This window comes from Oncorhynchus nerka, linkage group LG7 (assembly GCF_034236695.1).
Source record: "Oncorhynchus nerka isolate Pitt River linkage group LG7, Oner_Uvic_2.0, whole genome shotgun sequence".
Lineage (NCBI taxonomy): Eukaryota > Metazoa > Chordata > Actinopteri > Salmoniformes > Salmonidae > Oncorhynchus > Oncorhynchus nerka.
This window is the reverse complement of record NC_088402.1, coordinates 74,181,388-74,196,270: the sequence shown is the minus strand read 5'-3', so window position 1 is coordinate 74,196,270 and position 14,883 is coordinate 74,181,388. Positions and strand designations below refer to the sequence as shown.

At 40.4% G+C, this 14,883-nt stretch overlaps 2 protein-coding genes across 3 annotated transcripts; one reads left to right on the top strand and one right to left on the bottom strand.

The window, feature by feature from the left end:
* The first annotated feature begins 3,394 nt into the window (after nt 1-3,394).
* LOC115132387 (nuclear envelope integral membrane protein 1-like) lies at nt 3,395-8,733 on the top strand. Its single transcript, XM_029664985.2, has 9 exons — nt 3,395-3,512; nt 4,259-4,380; nt 4,584-4,803; nt 4,897-4,969; nt 5,064-5,157; nt 5,360-5,474; nt 5,621-5,846; nt 5,954-6,130; nt 6,414-8,733. Exons 1-9 carry the CDS (start codon nt 3,419-3,421, stop codon nt 6,592-6,594), a joined length of 1,302 nt encoding a protein of 433 aa, XP_029520845.1. The 5' UTR covers nt 3,395-3,418; the 3' UTR covers nt 6,595-8,733.
* Nucleotides 8,734-9,632: 899 nt separating this feature from the next.
* On the bottom strand, nt 9,633-13,079 carry LOC115132386 (ORM1-like protein 2). 2 transcript variants are annotated; one of them, XM_029664984.2, is made up of 4 exons: nt 13,016-13,079; nt 11,788-11,961; nt 11,457-11,608; nt 9,633-11,298 (listed from the first exon to the last, which is right to left on the bottom strand). In XM_029664984.2, the coding sequence occupies exons 2-4, from the start codon at nt 11,959-11,961 to the stop codon at nt 11,163-11,165; spliced, it is 462 nt and encodes a 153-aa protein (XP_029520844.1). In that variant the 5' UTR covers nt 13,016-13,079; the 3' UTR covers nt 9,633-11,162. The 2 variants fall into 2 exon arrangements, with proteins under 2 accessions (XP_029520844.1, XP_029520843.1); XM_029664983.2 differs by lacking the exon at nt 13,016-13,079 and adding an exon at nt 12,907-12,995.
* Between the last annotated feature and the right edge of the window lie 1,804 nt (nt 13,080-14,883).

The following is a 14,883-nucleotide window of genomic DNA, read 5'->3' as shown; positions in this document are numbered from 1 at the left end:
TGCTGCCTTAATCAACATCATCCGTGCCCAGGGAAGCAGTTAACCGCTAGGCTAATGGCATCTTTTTGTTGGCACTAACTCCGCCATGGTTCGTTGGACAAGGTCTATAGAGAAATGAGTTATGTTTTTGTAGGGTTTTTGGATCAACGCGAAAAATAAGGTCTGCGGTAACAGGTTTAGGAGATCTTATACGTTTTGTTCTATGAGATAATCGCCATCAGCTATAGTACATTTCTGTGAATTTTAAGCATTTATGTCATTTTGAAAAAGCACATAAAGGCTTAATCATTCATAAAGGTCATGTTAACTGACTGATATTATCTAATAGAACAAAACATAGGAGATCTCCTAAGCCTGGTTTGGACTTACTTTTGGCGTTCATCCCAAAACCCTATTCTTTCCCCATTCATTTTCCCCATAGGGATGGTTGAACGAACCAGAGGTAACTCATTTCCAGGTTTTAGGACGAGTGAGCTCTACCGAGCTCTATGGTCTTTCATTGATGACCACTTAGGCCTACATTAAAGGACTAATCCGTGGTAGTTACCATCTGAGTTGAGGGACCAACTGGTCAGCATAGGAGCAGAAAATGAAGTGCCTGTGAATAAAGGCCTTTATGTTATGTGATGTGATAATTTACAACATCAAACGGGGATGTGGTAAACTCAGCAAAAAAAATGCATGAATGAACTTCGCCCCTTTTTCAGGACCCTGTCTTTCAAAGATAATTCGTAACATCCAAATAACTTCACAGATCTTCATTGTAAAGGGTTTAAACACTGATTCCCATGCTTGTTCAATGAACCATAAACAATTAATGAACATGCACCTGTGGAATGGTCGTTAAGACACTAACAGCTTACCGACGGTAGGCAATTAAGGTCACAGTTATGAAAACTTAGGACACTAAAGAGGCATTTCTACTGACTTTGAAAAACACCAAAAGAAAGATGCCCAGGGTCCCTGCTCATCTGCGTGAACATGCCTTAGGCATGCTGCAAGGAGGCATGGGGACTGCAAATGTGGCCAGGGCAATAAATTGCAATGTCCGTACTTTGAGACGCCTAAGACAGACCTACAGGGAGATGGGGCGGACAGCTGATCGTCTTCGCAGTGGCAGACCATGTGTAAAAACACCTGCACAGGATCAGAACATCCCAACATCACACCTGTGGGACAGGTACAGGATGGCAACAACAACTGCCCGAGTTACACCAGGAATGCACAATCCCCCCATCAGTGCTTAGACTGTCTGCAATAGGCTGAGAGAGGCTGGACCGAGTGCTTGTAGGCCTGTTGTAAGGCAGGTCCTCACCAGACATCACCGGCAACAACTTCGCCTATGGGCATAAACCCACCGCCGCTAGACCAGACAGGACTGGCAAAAAGTGCTCTTCACTGACGAGTCACGGTTTTGTCTCACCTAGGGGTGATGATCGGATTCACGTTTATTGTCGAAGGAATGAGCGTTACACCGAGGCCTGTACTCTGGAGTGGGATCGATTTGAAGGTGGAGGGTCAGTCATGTCCAGGGGAGGTGTGTCACAGCATCATCGGACTGAGCTTGTTGTCATTGCAGGCAATCTCCACGCTATGCGTTACAGGAAATACATCCTCCTCCCTCATGTGGTACCCTTCTTGCAGGCTCATCCTGATATGAACCTCCAGCATGACAATGCCACCAGCCATACTGCTCGTTCTGTGCATGATGTCCTGCAAGACAGGAATGTCAGTGTTCTGCCTTGGCCAGGCAAGAGCTCAGATCTCAATCCCATTGAGCACGTCTGGGACCTGTTGGATCGGAGGGTGAGGGCTAGGCTCAGTCCAATGATGCTGTGACCCCCCCCCCACCCCCCCCCCACCAAGGCACTTGCAGGTGCCTTGGTGGAAGAGTGGGGTAACATCTCACAGCAAGAACTGACAACTCTGGTGCAGTCCATGAGCAGTACTTATTTTTTATTTATTTTTTATTTCACCTTTATTTAACCAGGTAGGCAAGTTGAGAACAAGTTCTCATTTACAATTGCGACCTGGCCAAGATAAAGCAAAGCAGTTCGACACATACAACGACACAGGGTTACACATGGAGTAAAACAAACATACAGTCAATAATATAGTATAAACAAGTCTATACACAATGTGAGCAAATGAGGTGAGAAGGGAGGTAAAGTAAATACAATATAGCAAGTAAAACACTGGAATGGTAGTTTGTGGAAGAATGTGCAAAGTAGAAATAAAAATAATAGGGTGCAAAGGAGCTAAATTAATTAATTAATTAAATACAGTTGGGAAAGAGGTAGTTGTTTGGGCTAAATTATAGGTGCGCTATGTACAGGTGCAGTAATCTGTGAGCTGCTCTGACAGTTGGTGCTTAAAGCTAGTGAGGGAGATAAGTGTTTCCAGTTTCAGAGATTTTTGTAGTTCGTTCCAGTCATTGGCAGCAGAGAACTGGAAGGAGAGGCGGCCAAAGAAAGAATTGGTTTTGGGGGTGACTAGAGAGATATACCTGCTGGAGCGTGTGCTACAGGTGGGAGATGCTATGGTGACCAGCGAGCTGAGATAAGGGGGGACTTTACCTAGCAGGGTCTTGTAGATGACATGGAGCCAGTGGGTTTGGCGACGAGTATGAAGCGAGGGCCAGCCAACGAGAGTGTACAGGTCGCAATGGTGGGTAGTATATGGGGCTTTGGTGACAAAACGGATTGCACTGTGATAGACTGCATCCAATTTGTTGAGTAGGGTATTGGAGGCTATTTTGTAAATGACATCGCCAAAGTCGAGGATTGGTAGGATGGTCAGTTTTACAAGGGTATGTTTGGCAGCATGGGTGAAGGATGCTTTGTTGCGAAATAGGAAGCCAATTCTAGATTTAATTTAAGATTGGAGATGTTTGATATGGGTCTGGAAGGAGAGTAATGCAACTGGTGGCCACACCAGATACTGAGTGTTACTCTTAATTTGATCCCCCTTTGTTCAGGGAGACATTATTCAATTTTTGTTAGTCACGCTTATTAGATGCTGCATCTACTGCCATTGGAAACCGGCACACACTGTCCTTTGTTTGCCTCGCCTGCCGGGGATTGCTTTCCCGCGGTTATTTTAACGTTACGGGGAGGGCCTCCTGTGGCAGAAAGAGACAACCGGAAATGTTGTCATTTCTGGATTATGATGCATACGAGATTTCTTTAAAGTATTTATTTCACACAAAGACGTGTGATTTATTTACCTAAATTATTTCAAATAAATTCATCCTAATTAGAAAATATACCCCATAATGTCTTATTTCCCATATATTTTTTTTTACAATTTCATAAACATCCATGCCATTTTCGCATCTTCAACGTATCGGAACAGTTTACTTATGTGATTGGTTAGTTGTTGTAACAAGAACCATGTGACTTCCATATAGTCGTCTGTCATGGCGGGATTCCTGAAGTGGAAAAATGGACCTCTCTCCGAAATAGTTTTTATAATTGTGCTTTTTTGTATATTAAGTACGCAACAAACCTCAGGTAGAGTTGTTTCTAGCTAGGTCATTTTGTTCAGGGAATTTGATAGCCAATATGAAATGTGAGAGGCGAACTTTTCGTTTACGATGAGGCCAGCTAGCGTAGTTACTGTTGTTCTTGAGACCCAAGGCATTAACAAGGCTTAAATGAACTGAGCTAGCAAACGTTAACTGTCCCAGGTGAACTATCTAGCCAGTCTGCTAACGTTAGCTAGTCTGTCAGTAGCCAGGTGATTAGACATGAACTAATACATTTTAATTCTAAGAGATTAATTGAAAGTTGAGCTGTTACCAGAAACTAGTTAGCTAGCCAGCTGGTGTCGCCCTTCACTTTCCACAACGTCAGCTTGCTTTTCTAGCTAGTCAGCTAACCTCGTTAGCCAAATAGTTCGTGGTTTATTTCTGGTGGCTCACTAACGTTACATAACCTAGTAGTAACGTTAGTTACCACTTGCTAGTAGTAGTTACTACTAGCTGGATAACTAGCTAAGTCCAGTCCTATGAAAGCCAATGTCCAGCTTTAGTTGGCTTGCTAGCAGATGTGTAAAGCATACAGAAGTTTACTGGTGAATACAGTCCGTGCTGACTTGTGATTTAATATTACTGCATTGTTGAGGAGAGTTTGCTAGCTGGTTAAGCATTTCACTGTACTACTAATACCTGCTGTATCCTGTGCATTTGACAAATACAATTTGATTTGCTGGATGGTAAATGCACGAAGCTGACCCTAACATCTTATCATTCTCACAGGAAGTAAGATCAACATAGTCAATATCAAAGATGGCCAAGAGTCTGCCAAAACAGGGTCAAATCACTACTGCTATCTCAACCCCATTGTCCCAGGTTGGAAGGAAACATGGACAAGAATCCAGGCAAGAGAACAATTTCCTCTTCCCAGGTCTATTTGTGCTCTTGTCATGTCCATTGCTAGAGTGACAAAAGGGTTGGCATGGTGGCACAAACAGATCGGACCTCAAGGTTTGATGATAAGTCTCTTATTTGAAAGCGAGCCTGTATGTATGTATGTAATGTGTGTATTTGGGTGTAGCTAATACTTGTGTTGTATTGCCGATAGGTTCGAGTATGGAGCTCAAAACAGCTGAAGGTAACTGTTGTGGAGGATGAGGAGAAGCTGCAGGAGCTAGAACATTTCAGTGTCTGGGGTCTGGTGCAGTACCTAATGCATGAGCAGACCAATGAAACCACCCTCAGCATCAGCCTGTTCAGCCCAAAGACCTGCTTCAAGATCAAACCCATCGACCCTACAGCAATATACACTGTAAAGCCCACACGAAGTAAGTGAAGGGAAAGGTGGGGTTGCTTTGTTAGTTACATGTCTATTACCCATTCATTTTGTTATCTTTGCTGTCTGTGCTTCACTCCCACAGAGTTTGACATTTTCCTATTTGTGACATTCTTGGCTGGAGTGCTGCTGTTCATCTTTGCAGACTCGCTCAGCAGGTAACTAAATGGATTGTGTTCACATTTTACCCCCTCTTTATAAATGACATGGTCCAGATAATATTGGCTATGTTTTTTTGTTCCTATCTAACAGGAGTCAGGTATTCTATTACTCTGCTGGCATGAGCACAGGTATGATTGCCTCCCTCATCATTCTCATCTTCATCATGGCACGGTTTTTGCCAAAGGTAAGAAGTCAACACTTCTATTTCAAAGTCTCATAGCTAATCACACCCACTACTAACAGTTTGATTTGAACAAAGCAATAACAAGTCAGAGTACCCAGATAGTTAATGTTTTGGTGACCTTTCTGATTTCTATAATGTGTGTGAGAGTCATACAAATATATGTTTAGATTTCACAACCCATATCATCTTTTTCTTTTCTCAGAAAAGCCCATTTTACGTGGTGATAGTTGGTGGCTGGTCCTTCTCTGTTTACGTCATCCAGCTTGTGTTCAGGAACCTGCAGCTGATTCTGAAAGAGCACTGGCATGTGGCTTTTGGTAAATATTGATTGTATTAAACACAATCACAACAAACTCTGAGAACTACATTGCCTCTCAAACTTTTAACATCTGTTATTAGTTCACAACCATTGCTCCATGTTTGTAATAGGAACAGTTACATTAATTGTTTCTGTGTGCCCTAGGCTATGCTGCAGTGGTTGGTTTTATCAGTTTTGCTGTGTGCTATCGTCATGGCCCTCTTGTGGAGGAGAGGAGTATCAATATCCTGTCCTGGACGCTGCAGTTTTTTGGCCTGCTGCTGATCTATGCTGGTATCCAGGTTCAGCAAGTGGCGTTGGCCACCATCATTGCTACATTCTGCTCTAAGAACCTGGAGTACCCTGTTTCATTGCTCCTTCTTGCATGGCAGTAGGTGTTAGTTTGTAGTACTACTCTCAAGGTAACATGTGTACATTCCTGTATTGGTGTCAAGTGACATGTCTGCTGCTGTTATAGTGTACAATCCTCTTGTGAAGTAAGGTCAAGCCAACTCTACGCTGGAAGCCAGAGCCTCGTCGACTGCTGACTGAAGAAGAGTTCCAGAAACAGGGGGAGGAGGAGACGCAACATGCCCTGGAGGAGCTGAGAAAGTACTGCAGCAGTCCAGACTTCAGCACCTGGAAGACAGTCTCTCGACTTCAGTCCCCAAAAAGGTGACAGAACCTAGAACCTTTGTTGCATTGAAATACTGACTAATGATGTTCATTCTGCTTTTAATGATCTGGTATTAACCCCTGGTTGTCTGTGCTCTAAACAAGTCAAATGTACATTGGCTACTGCTGGATCGAAAAGCTAGCTTCTGGTCTGTGGGTGATGGTTGTCTTTTTAGGTCAACTAGTCATATAACTCTCTTTCCCATTCATTGTTTTAACTAAAAATGTGTGTCAGTGTGGTACAGTACATGGGAATAAAGACAATGCTTTGTCTGATCCACAGGTTTGCAGATTTTGTGGAGGGCTCACCTCACCTGATATCAAATGAGGTTTCTGTGCATGCACAGGAATATGGATCCTTCTTTGAGGATGATTTCTTTGATACCGATGAGGACCATGATGAGGAGAATATGGTGAACGGTTTGAAAAGAGGAGACCTTGGGTGGAATGACAGAGACTTGTGATGATGCATAGATGGGTGTTTTTCCCTGTAGCAGCAAGGTTGATGGAGCAAAGTGCTGACTGGCCTTTAACCCTCACAGCTCTCCTCCAACCCGAAGACAGGTGTTCATGAATCACCAGGAGATAGTGGAATCTTGCCATTAGTATGCCTGTGAGAATGTCTTGCATCCAAGTTGAGGCATAGATCCTACTGTAGATTGCTGATGGCAACCACCAGTTTTGTAAATTGACACTTAAAGCCAGACCCTGAGTGCAATGTACTGAACTGAAAATGTAAATCTAATTCATGTGGAGAACTCCCTCGAGTTAGGGGCATATTTATAAAGTTTGGATTTATCCCAGTGTTTTAATTTCAGCTGAGAAACTTGACCACAGGGGTATACTACAAAGCAGGATTAATGAGGTAGCTAGCTAACCTTGATAAACAAGCAGAAATAACTAGATTTTCGGTTTCATTAAGAAAGCTAAGCTTGGGTACAGTATGTGTTTTGGTTATTGAGTCAATTAGACAATGCACATTTCATGCTAGTCTTTCTAAACAAATAAAGTTATATCAGAATATTCTTGCAAATCAGCTTGCTAAGTCATTGGTCATGCTTTGTTGTGTTACACTCCTCAGCAAGAGCAAGTTTATGAAGAATAAGAATGTTTGGCATTTCATTTTCTGGGAGCAATGACAGAACATTATTTTGTTATCTTTCCTCATTAGTAAATTGCCAGGGCACAATTTTGGAGATGTTTTAATGTATAAAAAAAAAATCTTTGGTCTTATTGTTGATGTGAAATAACTGACTTTGCGTTGTGAAAAGCGTTGACGTAAAACAGGAAATGATTTCGTAGCTGACATCTGTTGGGAATAAGTTAGTGTACTGAGCAAAAATATAAATGCAGCAACTATAACAATTTTACTGAGTTACAGTTCATATCAGGAAATTTGTCAATTGAAATAAATTCATTAGCCCCTCAGCTATGGATTTCACATGACTGGTCAGGGGTGCAGCCATGGGTGGGCTGCTTGAGAGCCAGGCCCAGCCAATCCGTATGAGTTTTTCCCTACAAATGGGATATATTACGGACAGAAATACACCTCAGTTTCATCAGCTGTCCGGGTGGCTGGTCTCAGACAATCCTGAAGTTGAAGGAGCCAGATGTGGAGGTCCTGGGCTGGCGTGGTTACACGTGGTCTGCGGTTGTGAGGCCGATTGGACATACTGCTAGTCTCTAAAACAATGTTGGAGGTGGCTTATGGTAGAGGGATCAGCATTCAATTCTCTGGCAACAACTCAGGTGGACATTCCTGCAGTCAGCATGCCAATTGTACACTCCCTCAAAACATCTGTGGTGTTGTGTGACAAAACTGCCCATTTTAGAGTGGCCTTTTATTGTCTCCTGTGTAGTGATCATGCTGTTTAATGAGCTTCTTGATAAGTCACACCTGTCAGGTGGATGGATTCTCTTGGCAAAGGAGAAATGCTCACTAAAAGGGATGGAACCAAATTTGTACACAGAATTTGAGAGAAATAAGCTTTTTGTGCGTATGGAAAATTTCTGTGATCTTTTATTTCAGCTCATGAAACATGGGACCAACACTTTACATGTTGCGTTTACATATTTGTTCAGTGTATTTTGGTATTTGAAGCAGCATGTTTACAGCCATTGATTGAGTGTGTATATATATATATATACACATGTTTGTTTAAGGATACCATTTATATATGTAATGTTTAAGGATATCATTGCAAGTAGTTTAATCGTTCTTTGACGTGTGTGACACATCACATATTGGTTGTTAGTTCTTTTTAACTTGAATCTTTTTTCTTGTTTTATTTGTACTGAGATTTCTAGGTTTCATACCACAAGCATTGCCTTTATTTTATTTTTATTTTAGACAAAACGTGTTGAAATGGATAATATTTTTATACTATGAGATATTGTACTTTAGTATCCTGGCTGCAATTCTGTATTATGTTGTGTAATTTGTCTTGCATATACCTTTACAGATCTGGGCCAAAGCTTCTCAGAGTAGGAGTGCTGATCTAGGATCAGGACCACTCTGTCCATCTTGTTCTTTATCAACTAAAAGGTTGAAACTGTAAATAATCATGTGGAAGTTAATAAATTCATGATATTGTAAAACGCCACTTAATCTTGAGACATTTCCACTAGCCTGTTGCCCGTAGAAGGGGAATACAGAGTAGAACAACCTCAAAAGAATGATGTAGTCTCTATGCGTTATGTTGAAACTACTGTACACAAACAGCGGGTGCAATATACCTTTTCTTTATCTATATACCGTGTACTTCAGTTTTCTGGTTTGATTACTTGCAGCATAGACTTATCTTTACCCACCTATTTTTATTTGAGTGGTTCTCAAGCTACTCTAGGACAGTTACATGAAATCCCCCAAGTTTTACTGATGAGTAAGTGCACAGATTTCTGAAAATGATGTGCAAACTGAATATTTTATAATTTGGGGAAAATATCTCTAGTTTTATAAGGAGTTGTGGTTTCATAGAAACCGTAGAGGAACATCCAGCTTTATTTGAAACTTCTAGGATACTTTAGACAAAAACCTATACTCAGAAATTCTGTCAATAATGATGGAAAACTGTATCTAACAATGCTATTTATATCCATAGTCAATACCGGCTTGGTGATTTTTGCATGTAGTAGTTCAAAGGCATGCATCAAATCAATGGTTGTAAAATTTAAAAAACTGGAAGTAGAACCATTTTCGAGTACCTATTGCTCTATTAGCTGGTTTTAGGGTAAATTATTGGCTAATCTTCAGGTAATATGGTTGTAAATGGAGATATCTACATGTATCTGGTCAGTGGTGGAAAAAGTACTCAATTGTCATACTTGAGTAAAAGTAAAGATACCTTAATAGAAAATGACTCAAGAAAAAGTGTCACCCAGTAAAAAAATACTTGAGTAAAGGTCAAAGTATCTCATTTTAAACATACCTAAGTACAGTGGTGGAAAACGTACTCAATTGTCATACTTGAACAAAAGTAAAAAGTAAATGCAACCAGACAGCCCAAATGTTATTTTTTATTTATTTTTACAGACGGGCACACTCCAACACTCAGACATAATTTACAAACACAGTATTTGTGTTAAGTTCGCCAGATCAGAGGAAGTAGGGATGACAAAGCATTATATTGATAGGTGTGTAAATTGGACGATATTGCTGTCCTGTCTGAACATTCGAAATGTAATGAGTACTTTTGGGTTTCAGGGAAAATGTATGGGCGGCAAAAGTACATATTTTCTTTAGGAATGTAGTAGAGTAAAAGTAGTCAAAATATAAACAGTAAAGATACCCCCAAAAACTACTTAAGTACTTTACACCCCTGTATATGGTATCCAGGAGGTATGGCTACTTGGTATAAGGCTGATACTAGGGTCATCATTGGGTATCCTCTGGTATTTTGGGACAAACATCCCCGCTTTGTCTAACTCCAATTTCTACCTTGACAGCCTTCAATATTACCAGGTTTATTACCGGGGGGCATCCCTCCAGTCTATCAGCACATCATAGGAATTGGTATATCCCTCCACACAGGCCTCATATAAAGTGTGTGGAGTTTCCCAGAATCCTCACAGCCACGCCTACACAAGTAATCTGAGAATTTACATGATGGTCCGACCCCTCAGTCCCCTGCAACGTCACTTTACACCTGTGCTGCTGTTGTCACTCACTGCTGAACACTCCCCTTAGGTTTCACACTTGGAGCATTATGGAATTAGATGAGAACAATCAATGCAACAATTTTCTTTGTCTTGGGTGTATCTATTAATTTGCTGCACTTGTGTTTGTACACAAAATGACAATGATGTATGCCCCGGGATGTACCCCAAATTTCCATACAAAGACAAAGTATTTAGATTTACACTGACAAATCAATCCTGATATTGAAAGTTTATTATTAGACACTATAATTTATTGAGAATGCTCACATGGAAATTGACCTCCAATAAGAGTCATCACATGGATTGATTGTTACCAAACTAAATGGAAAAAATGTATCAGCCAAGTGAAACATTTAAGGCACTGCAAAGACTGGCAACATTCAATTTGTATGGCATCCAACATTATATTTATATGGATGCCACTATCCTAAACTATGTAATCACACATTCCAATGTGTGGACATATACAAGTCATCCTATAGAGACTTAGGTTTGAAGGTGATGACGTTCACAATATAGCTCTTTCTAGAAAACAATGTCAAATACATGTCATCTGACAAAAAGAGAAAGTAATGAGAGAAAGTAATGGTAATGGTTTGAGGATACAAGCACATTGCACACATACATCACGAAAATAAATTAAATGAAATAAAGCAGAGGCACTCAGTAACTTAATCATATAGCTTGGCGTTCAGTGCATTTTGGTTCTTTGTTTTTAGTCACAGAGCGAAAATGAACTGTGCAATAAAAACAACAATGCCCTTCAAACAGCTCATAAAGTTACCAAACATTTCTTATTCACTTCCGCCTCTGGACCTCACAAGTAAAGTACACATAAATAGAATATAACTCTGATATTATCCACCTGTGTTAGTCAATACCTATTGATCCCAAATATTCGTACTCCATGGAACAGGGGCAGCTTTGGAAGGAGGACGCTGAGGAGAGAGCCTGTATTGACCAGGAAATGTGTGGCATCGTACTTGGTGTAGAAACTGGCAAGAATATACCTGAAGAATTAACAGCTAGTTTAGGGTTATTATTCAATGCTGATAACAAACAAGGATGCAATAATTCAATAGTTACTCTTCCACATTAATGTATCATTGCAAGCCATAAGGAAAACTTAACATAACAAAATCTAGTATGTACAGATTTTCAGTCTTACAGCACAATGGGTGAGATGGTGAGGAATTTGCGTGAGGATGTAAACTGAATGCCGTAGTCCATCTGTTCCCAGTGTGTGAGTAGGCGAGCTTTGCCCTGGTCCGGTGTCTCAAAAGGTGTGCCCTTTACCGTGTGCAGAAATAAGTACATCACCTGTGGTGGACAGATCACACATAAACACACCTCTATTAGATCAACAGACACACTCATTAGTCATTACAATGTCATAATACAAGCCCTCATTTTTCATGATGTAGTTGAAATAGAAATGTATTTAAATGAGAACATTTGATTGGAAAAATGATAAACAAACTATAAATACTTGGGCTGACCAGATTATGGATGACATTTGTGAGGGTCCAGACAAGAGGCACCGTGAGGACAGGGATGCTCAACAGGACGACGTGCAGCACGGTGACCAACAACAGGTAGGCCAGCCAGATCCCTCTGCTGTTCATCACCCTCGTGTTGGGGTTTACCTCACTGTGAGCCACGCCCACATTCATCTTGAGGGAACGGGAGGATTACACATGATGGGCATTGGACATTGAAGCTTGATACAGGCTTGATACAGAAAACATTGATGCTTAATAGAGGAAAGGAATCTAAAGGAACTAGGCCTATGGCTTGTCCCTCGCCAGATAATGGTGTTAACAGAAAATCTATAATTAAATTATCCTAAAATTTTACAAAATAAAAGGAGAATGAGTACATAATTTGCATATTTCACAGAGTTCCCTCAACTACTCATTTCACAGATCACAACAAGAGAAGATGAGGTAGGCTATGTCAGATACAGAAAGTTGATGTCAAGGGGAAGTAGAAATCTAGCTTAGTTCTCATTCCCAGTAAGCCACTAGGCCAGGTGAGTGACCATATTTGATTGCATACTATTATTGTAGGTAGCTAGCTATTAACATATTGTAAATCTTTTCCAATTCCAATCAAAGTGGATTTGGGAAACTGAGAATTCCCTAAATTTTGCCACTGATCCCCACAGCCATAATGCTTCCCTCACAGACTAATTAAGAGAAGTCTAAAACTAACGTTAGCTAATACCTTGTTGTGAATATATAGCAAGTGGGTCTAGCTTTAACTCATCTGACTGAGTAGCTCAAGCAACTTTAGGCCTGATTTGGCCAATACACTCGGGTCGTCACTAGTTACCACAGCCACAAAGTCATAAACCCAGCCTATTTCTTCAACTGATCTTCTTAAAATATGATTCTTAACCTTAACCACACTGCTAACATTATGCCAAACCCTAACCTTCAATTAAGACCAAAAAGCTCATTATTGTTTTCATGGATCTTTACGATATAGCCAAGTTTAACTACTGGAAACACTAGTCGATTAACTGGCTAAACTAGCTAACGTTACTAGCTAGCTAACTAAATAACAACAGCTGTTTGCGCCGTGAAAACGTAGATGCATCTGCAAAATCTACTTACAGTGCGTTAGATTCTGTCAACTCGTGTGCTAATCCATTACATTTAGCATTTTATATCAAACTTTCCTGACAATGTAGCTAGAAACTCACCTAGCTAGTTAGAAACTCACCTTATGTTGTAACCAGGAAATCCCTAAACATGTTCAACCCCGCCCCTGTTCGTTTTGGATTAGCTTTAATGGTTTCACGTTATTTATCACACATCTTCCGTTATAATAACGTTATTATGAGTGGACAGAAAATCCAAATATACATTAAACATATTTTTACCCAATGTTAAAAGGGAAAAAGAAAATACAAAATAACTGTATTCAAATGGTGGTTGTTGATAATATTTTAAAATAAAACAATCCCCCTTGTCCACTGTTGCCCTACCAAACATTTCATAGACCATCTATTTAAACAAATATAGGCTATTAAAAGTGTAGTTCTGAGTGTAAAATGTAAAACGGGGACTCAGGTGGCAAAAAGAACCATCATTGGGACAGCGCACAGATGATTTCTGTGAGCGCTGGTGTGCCATCCTGAACAAATGCTCGATTGATTTAATGACATTAATTGTTGATCAGTTGAAGAAGGATTTTATTGAAATGATAAACAGGATTAAAGACAAACGCACAGCTCTACAAACAGCTGTTAATGTTGATGATGGCATATTCAATGAACTGATGAAAACGAACCAAGCGCTCCAGGACAAGTTGTCTACAGAAATAAAGTAATTTAAAATCAAGAATTTTAACCCAAGACAAAAAAGACAATGGTAAAGTCTACTTCTGGAGAAACCCTGACAAAAGAGGTCCTGCTCCCCCTCTCCCTGACAGACGCAGGAGGGATGCCGCTTACTTCGATCCACCCTTGTCTGATCAACGCTCTACAACCAGCGCCTCATCGGCTTCCAGTAGTCGTTTTTTATTCAACGAGAGACTGGACGGACGGAGGTGGCCGCAGGCACGCGCATCGACGAGATGCCGCACCCGACGGAGTAAGAAGAAACGACTATCAGAGGCAGAGGAGACCGTTCATACGGTCCCAGAACCCACGGGACTGAGTGTCTTTAATCTATCAAGCAATATATTGAGCCCTGCCCATGTCTCTTTGCTTAATAAAGGGTTATATTTTGTGCCTACAACCCAGTGCAACGATGTTGATGTTAAGGTAGACATGTTTAAGTTTATTTTATTTTTTGAAATATCCGTTTAAGGGAATACTTTAGCTCCCCTAATTCTGACACTTCTATTGAACCAGTAGGTTGCTCTCCTGCACATACTCCGACTCCTTTTAGAAGCAAGAGTTATTTTATACCTCCAGCCAATCGCAATCACTCTATATTGCAGAATTGTGGAAAATGATGTTGGACATCTCCTTAAGAATAAACAGGGGTCCAAATCTTTCCATAATTTACCTAAGGATGAAAAACAAGCTTTGCTTGATTTACAATCCGATACGTCAGTCCTTATTCGTCCTGCTGATAAGGGTGGGTCGGTTGTACTCATGGATTATGTACAGTTTATGTACATGTGTGTCATAGACAGCTGCTTGACAACACCTTTTACAAGAAACTCAGAAGTGACCCTACTTCCCAATTTCAGAATACTATCTTTACTATCCTAGATGTGTATTTAAGTTCTGGTCAGATAACCAAAATATATATTTTTTGGCTATTCAACACCCTAAAATTGCCACTTTCTATACTTTGCCGAAATTACACAAGAATGTTACACAACTTCTCTCCAACTTTTGTACAGCTACTCTTGAACTGACTAATTATCCCAAATACTACCATGTAGTTCTTCAGAGCAGAAACCATCTTCTTAAGTCAAGGCTTTATGGATCATGGTAAAAAGACCAAATATTATTAATCGTCTTCATTTTGTAAAAGTGTTTCTCAACCAATTCATATTTTGTGTGTGACAAATGATGGAACTGGTTAGTGCTTTAAAAATTCTGAAAAATGTGCATGTGTATAACCATTGACCAC

What these genes read in the sequence shown, in the direction of transcription:
- LOC115132387 (XM_029664985.2), top strand. Translation starts at nt 3,419, where the DNA reads ATGGCGGGATTCCTGAAGTGGAAAAATGGACCTCTCTCCGAAATAGTT. An exon ending in AAGTACGCAACAAACCTCAG is followed by an intron (nt 3,513 to 4,258) that starts GTAGAGTTGTTT and finishes TCATTCTCACAG; the next exon opens with GAAGTAAGATCAACATAGTC. An exon ending in TTGCTCCTTCTTGCATGGCA is followed by an intron (nt 5,847 to 5,953) that starts GTAGGTGTTAGT and finishes CCTCTTGTGAAG; the next exon opens with TAAGGTCAAGCCAACTCTAC.
- LOC115132386 (XM_029664984.2), bottom strand. Translation starts at nt 11,961, where the DNA reads ATGAATGTGGGCGTGGCTCACAGTGAGGTAAACCCCAACACGAGGGTG. An exon ending in CAAATGTCATCCATAATCTG is followed by an intron (nt 11,609 to 11,787) that starts GTCAGCCCAAGT and finishes TGTCCACCACAG; the next exon opens with GTGATGTACTTATTTCTGCA. An exon ending in ACCATCTCACCCATTGTGCT is followed by an intron (nt 11,299 to 11,456) that starts GTAAGACTGAAA and finishes TTAATTCTTCAG; the next exon opens with GTATATTCTTGCCAGTTTCT.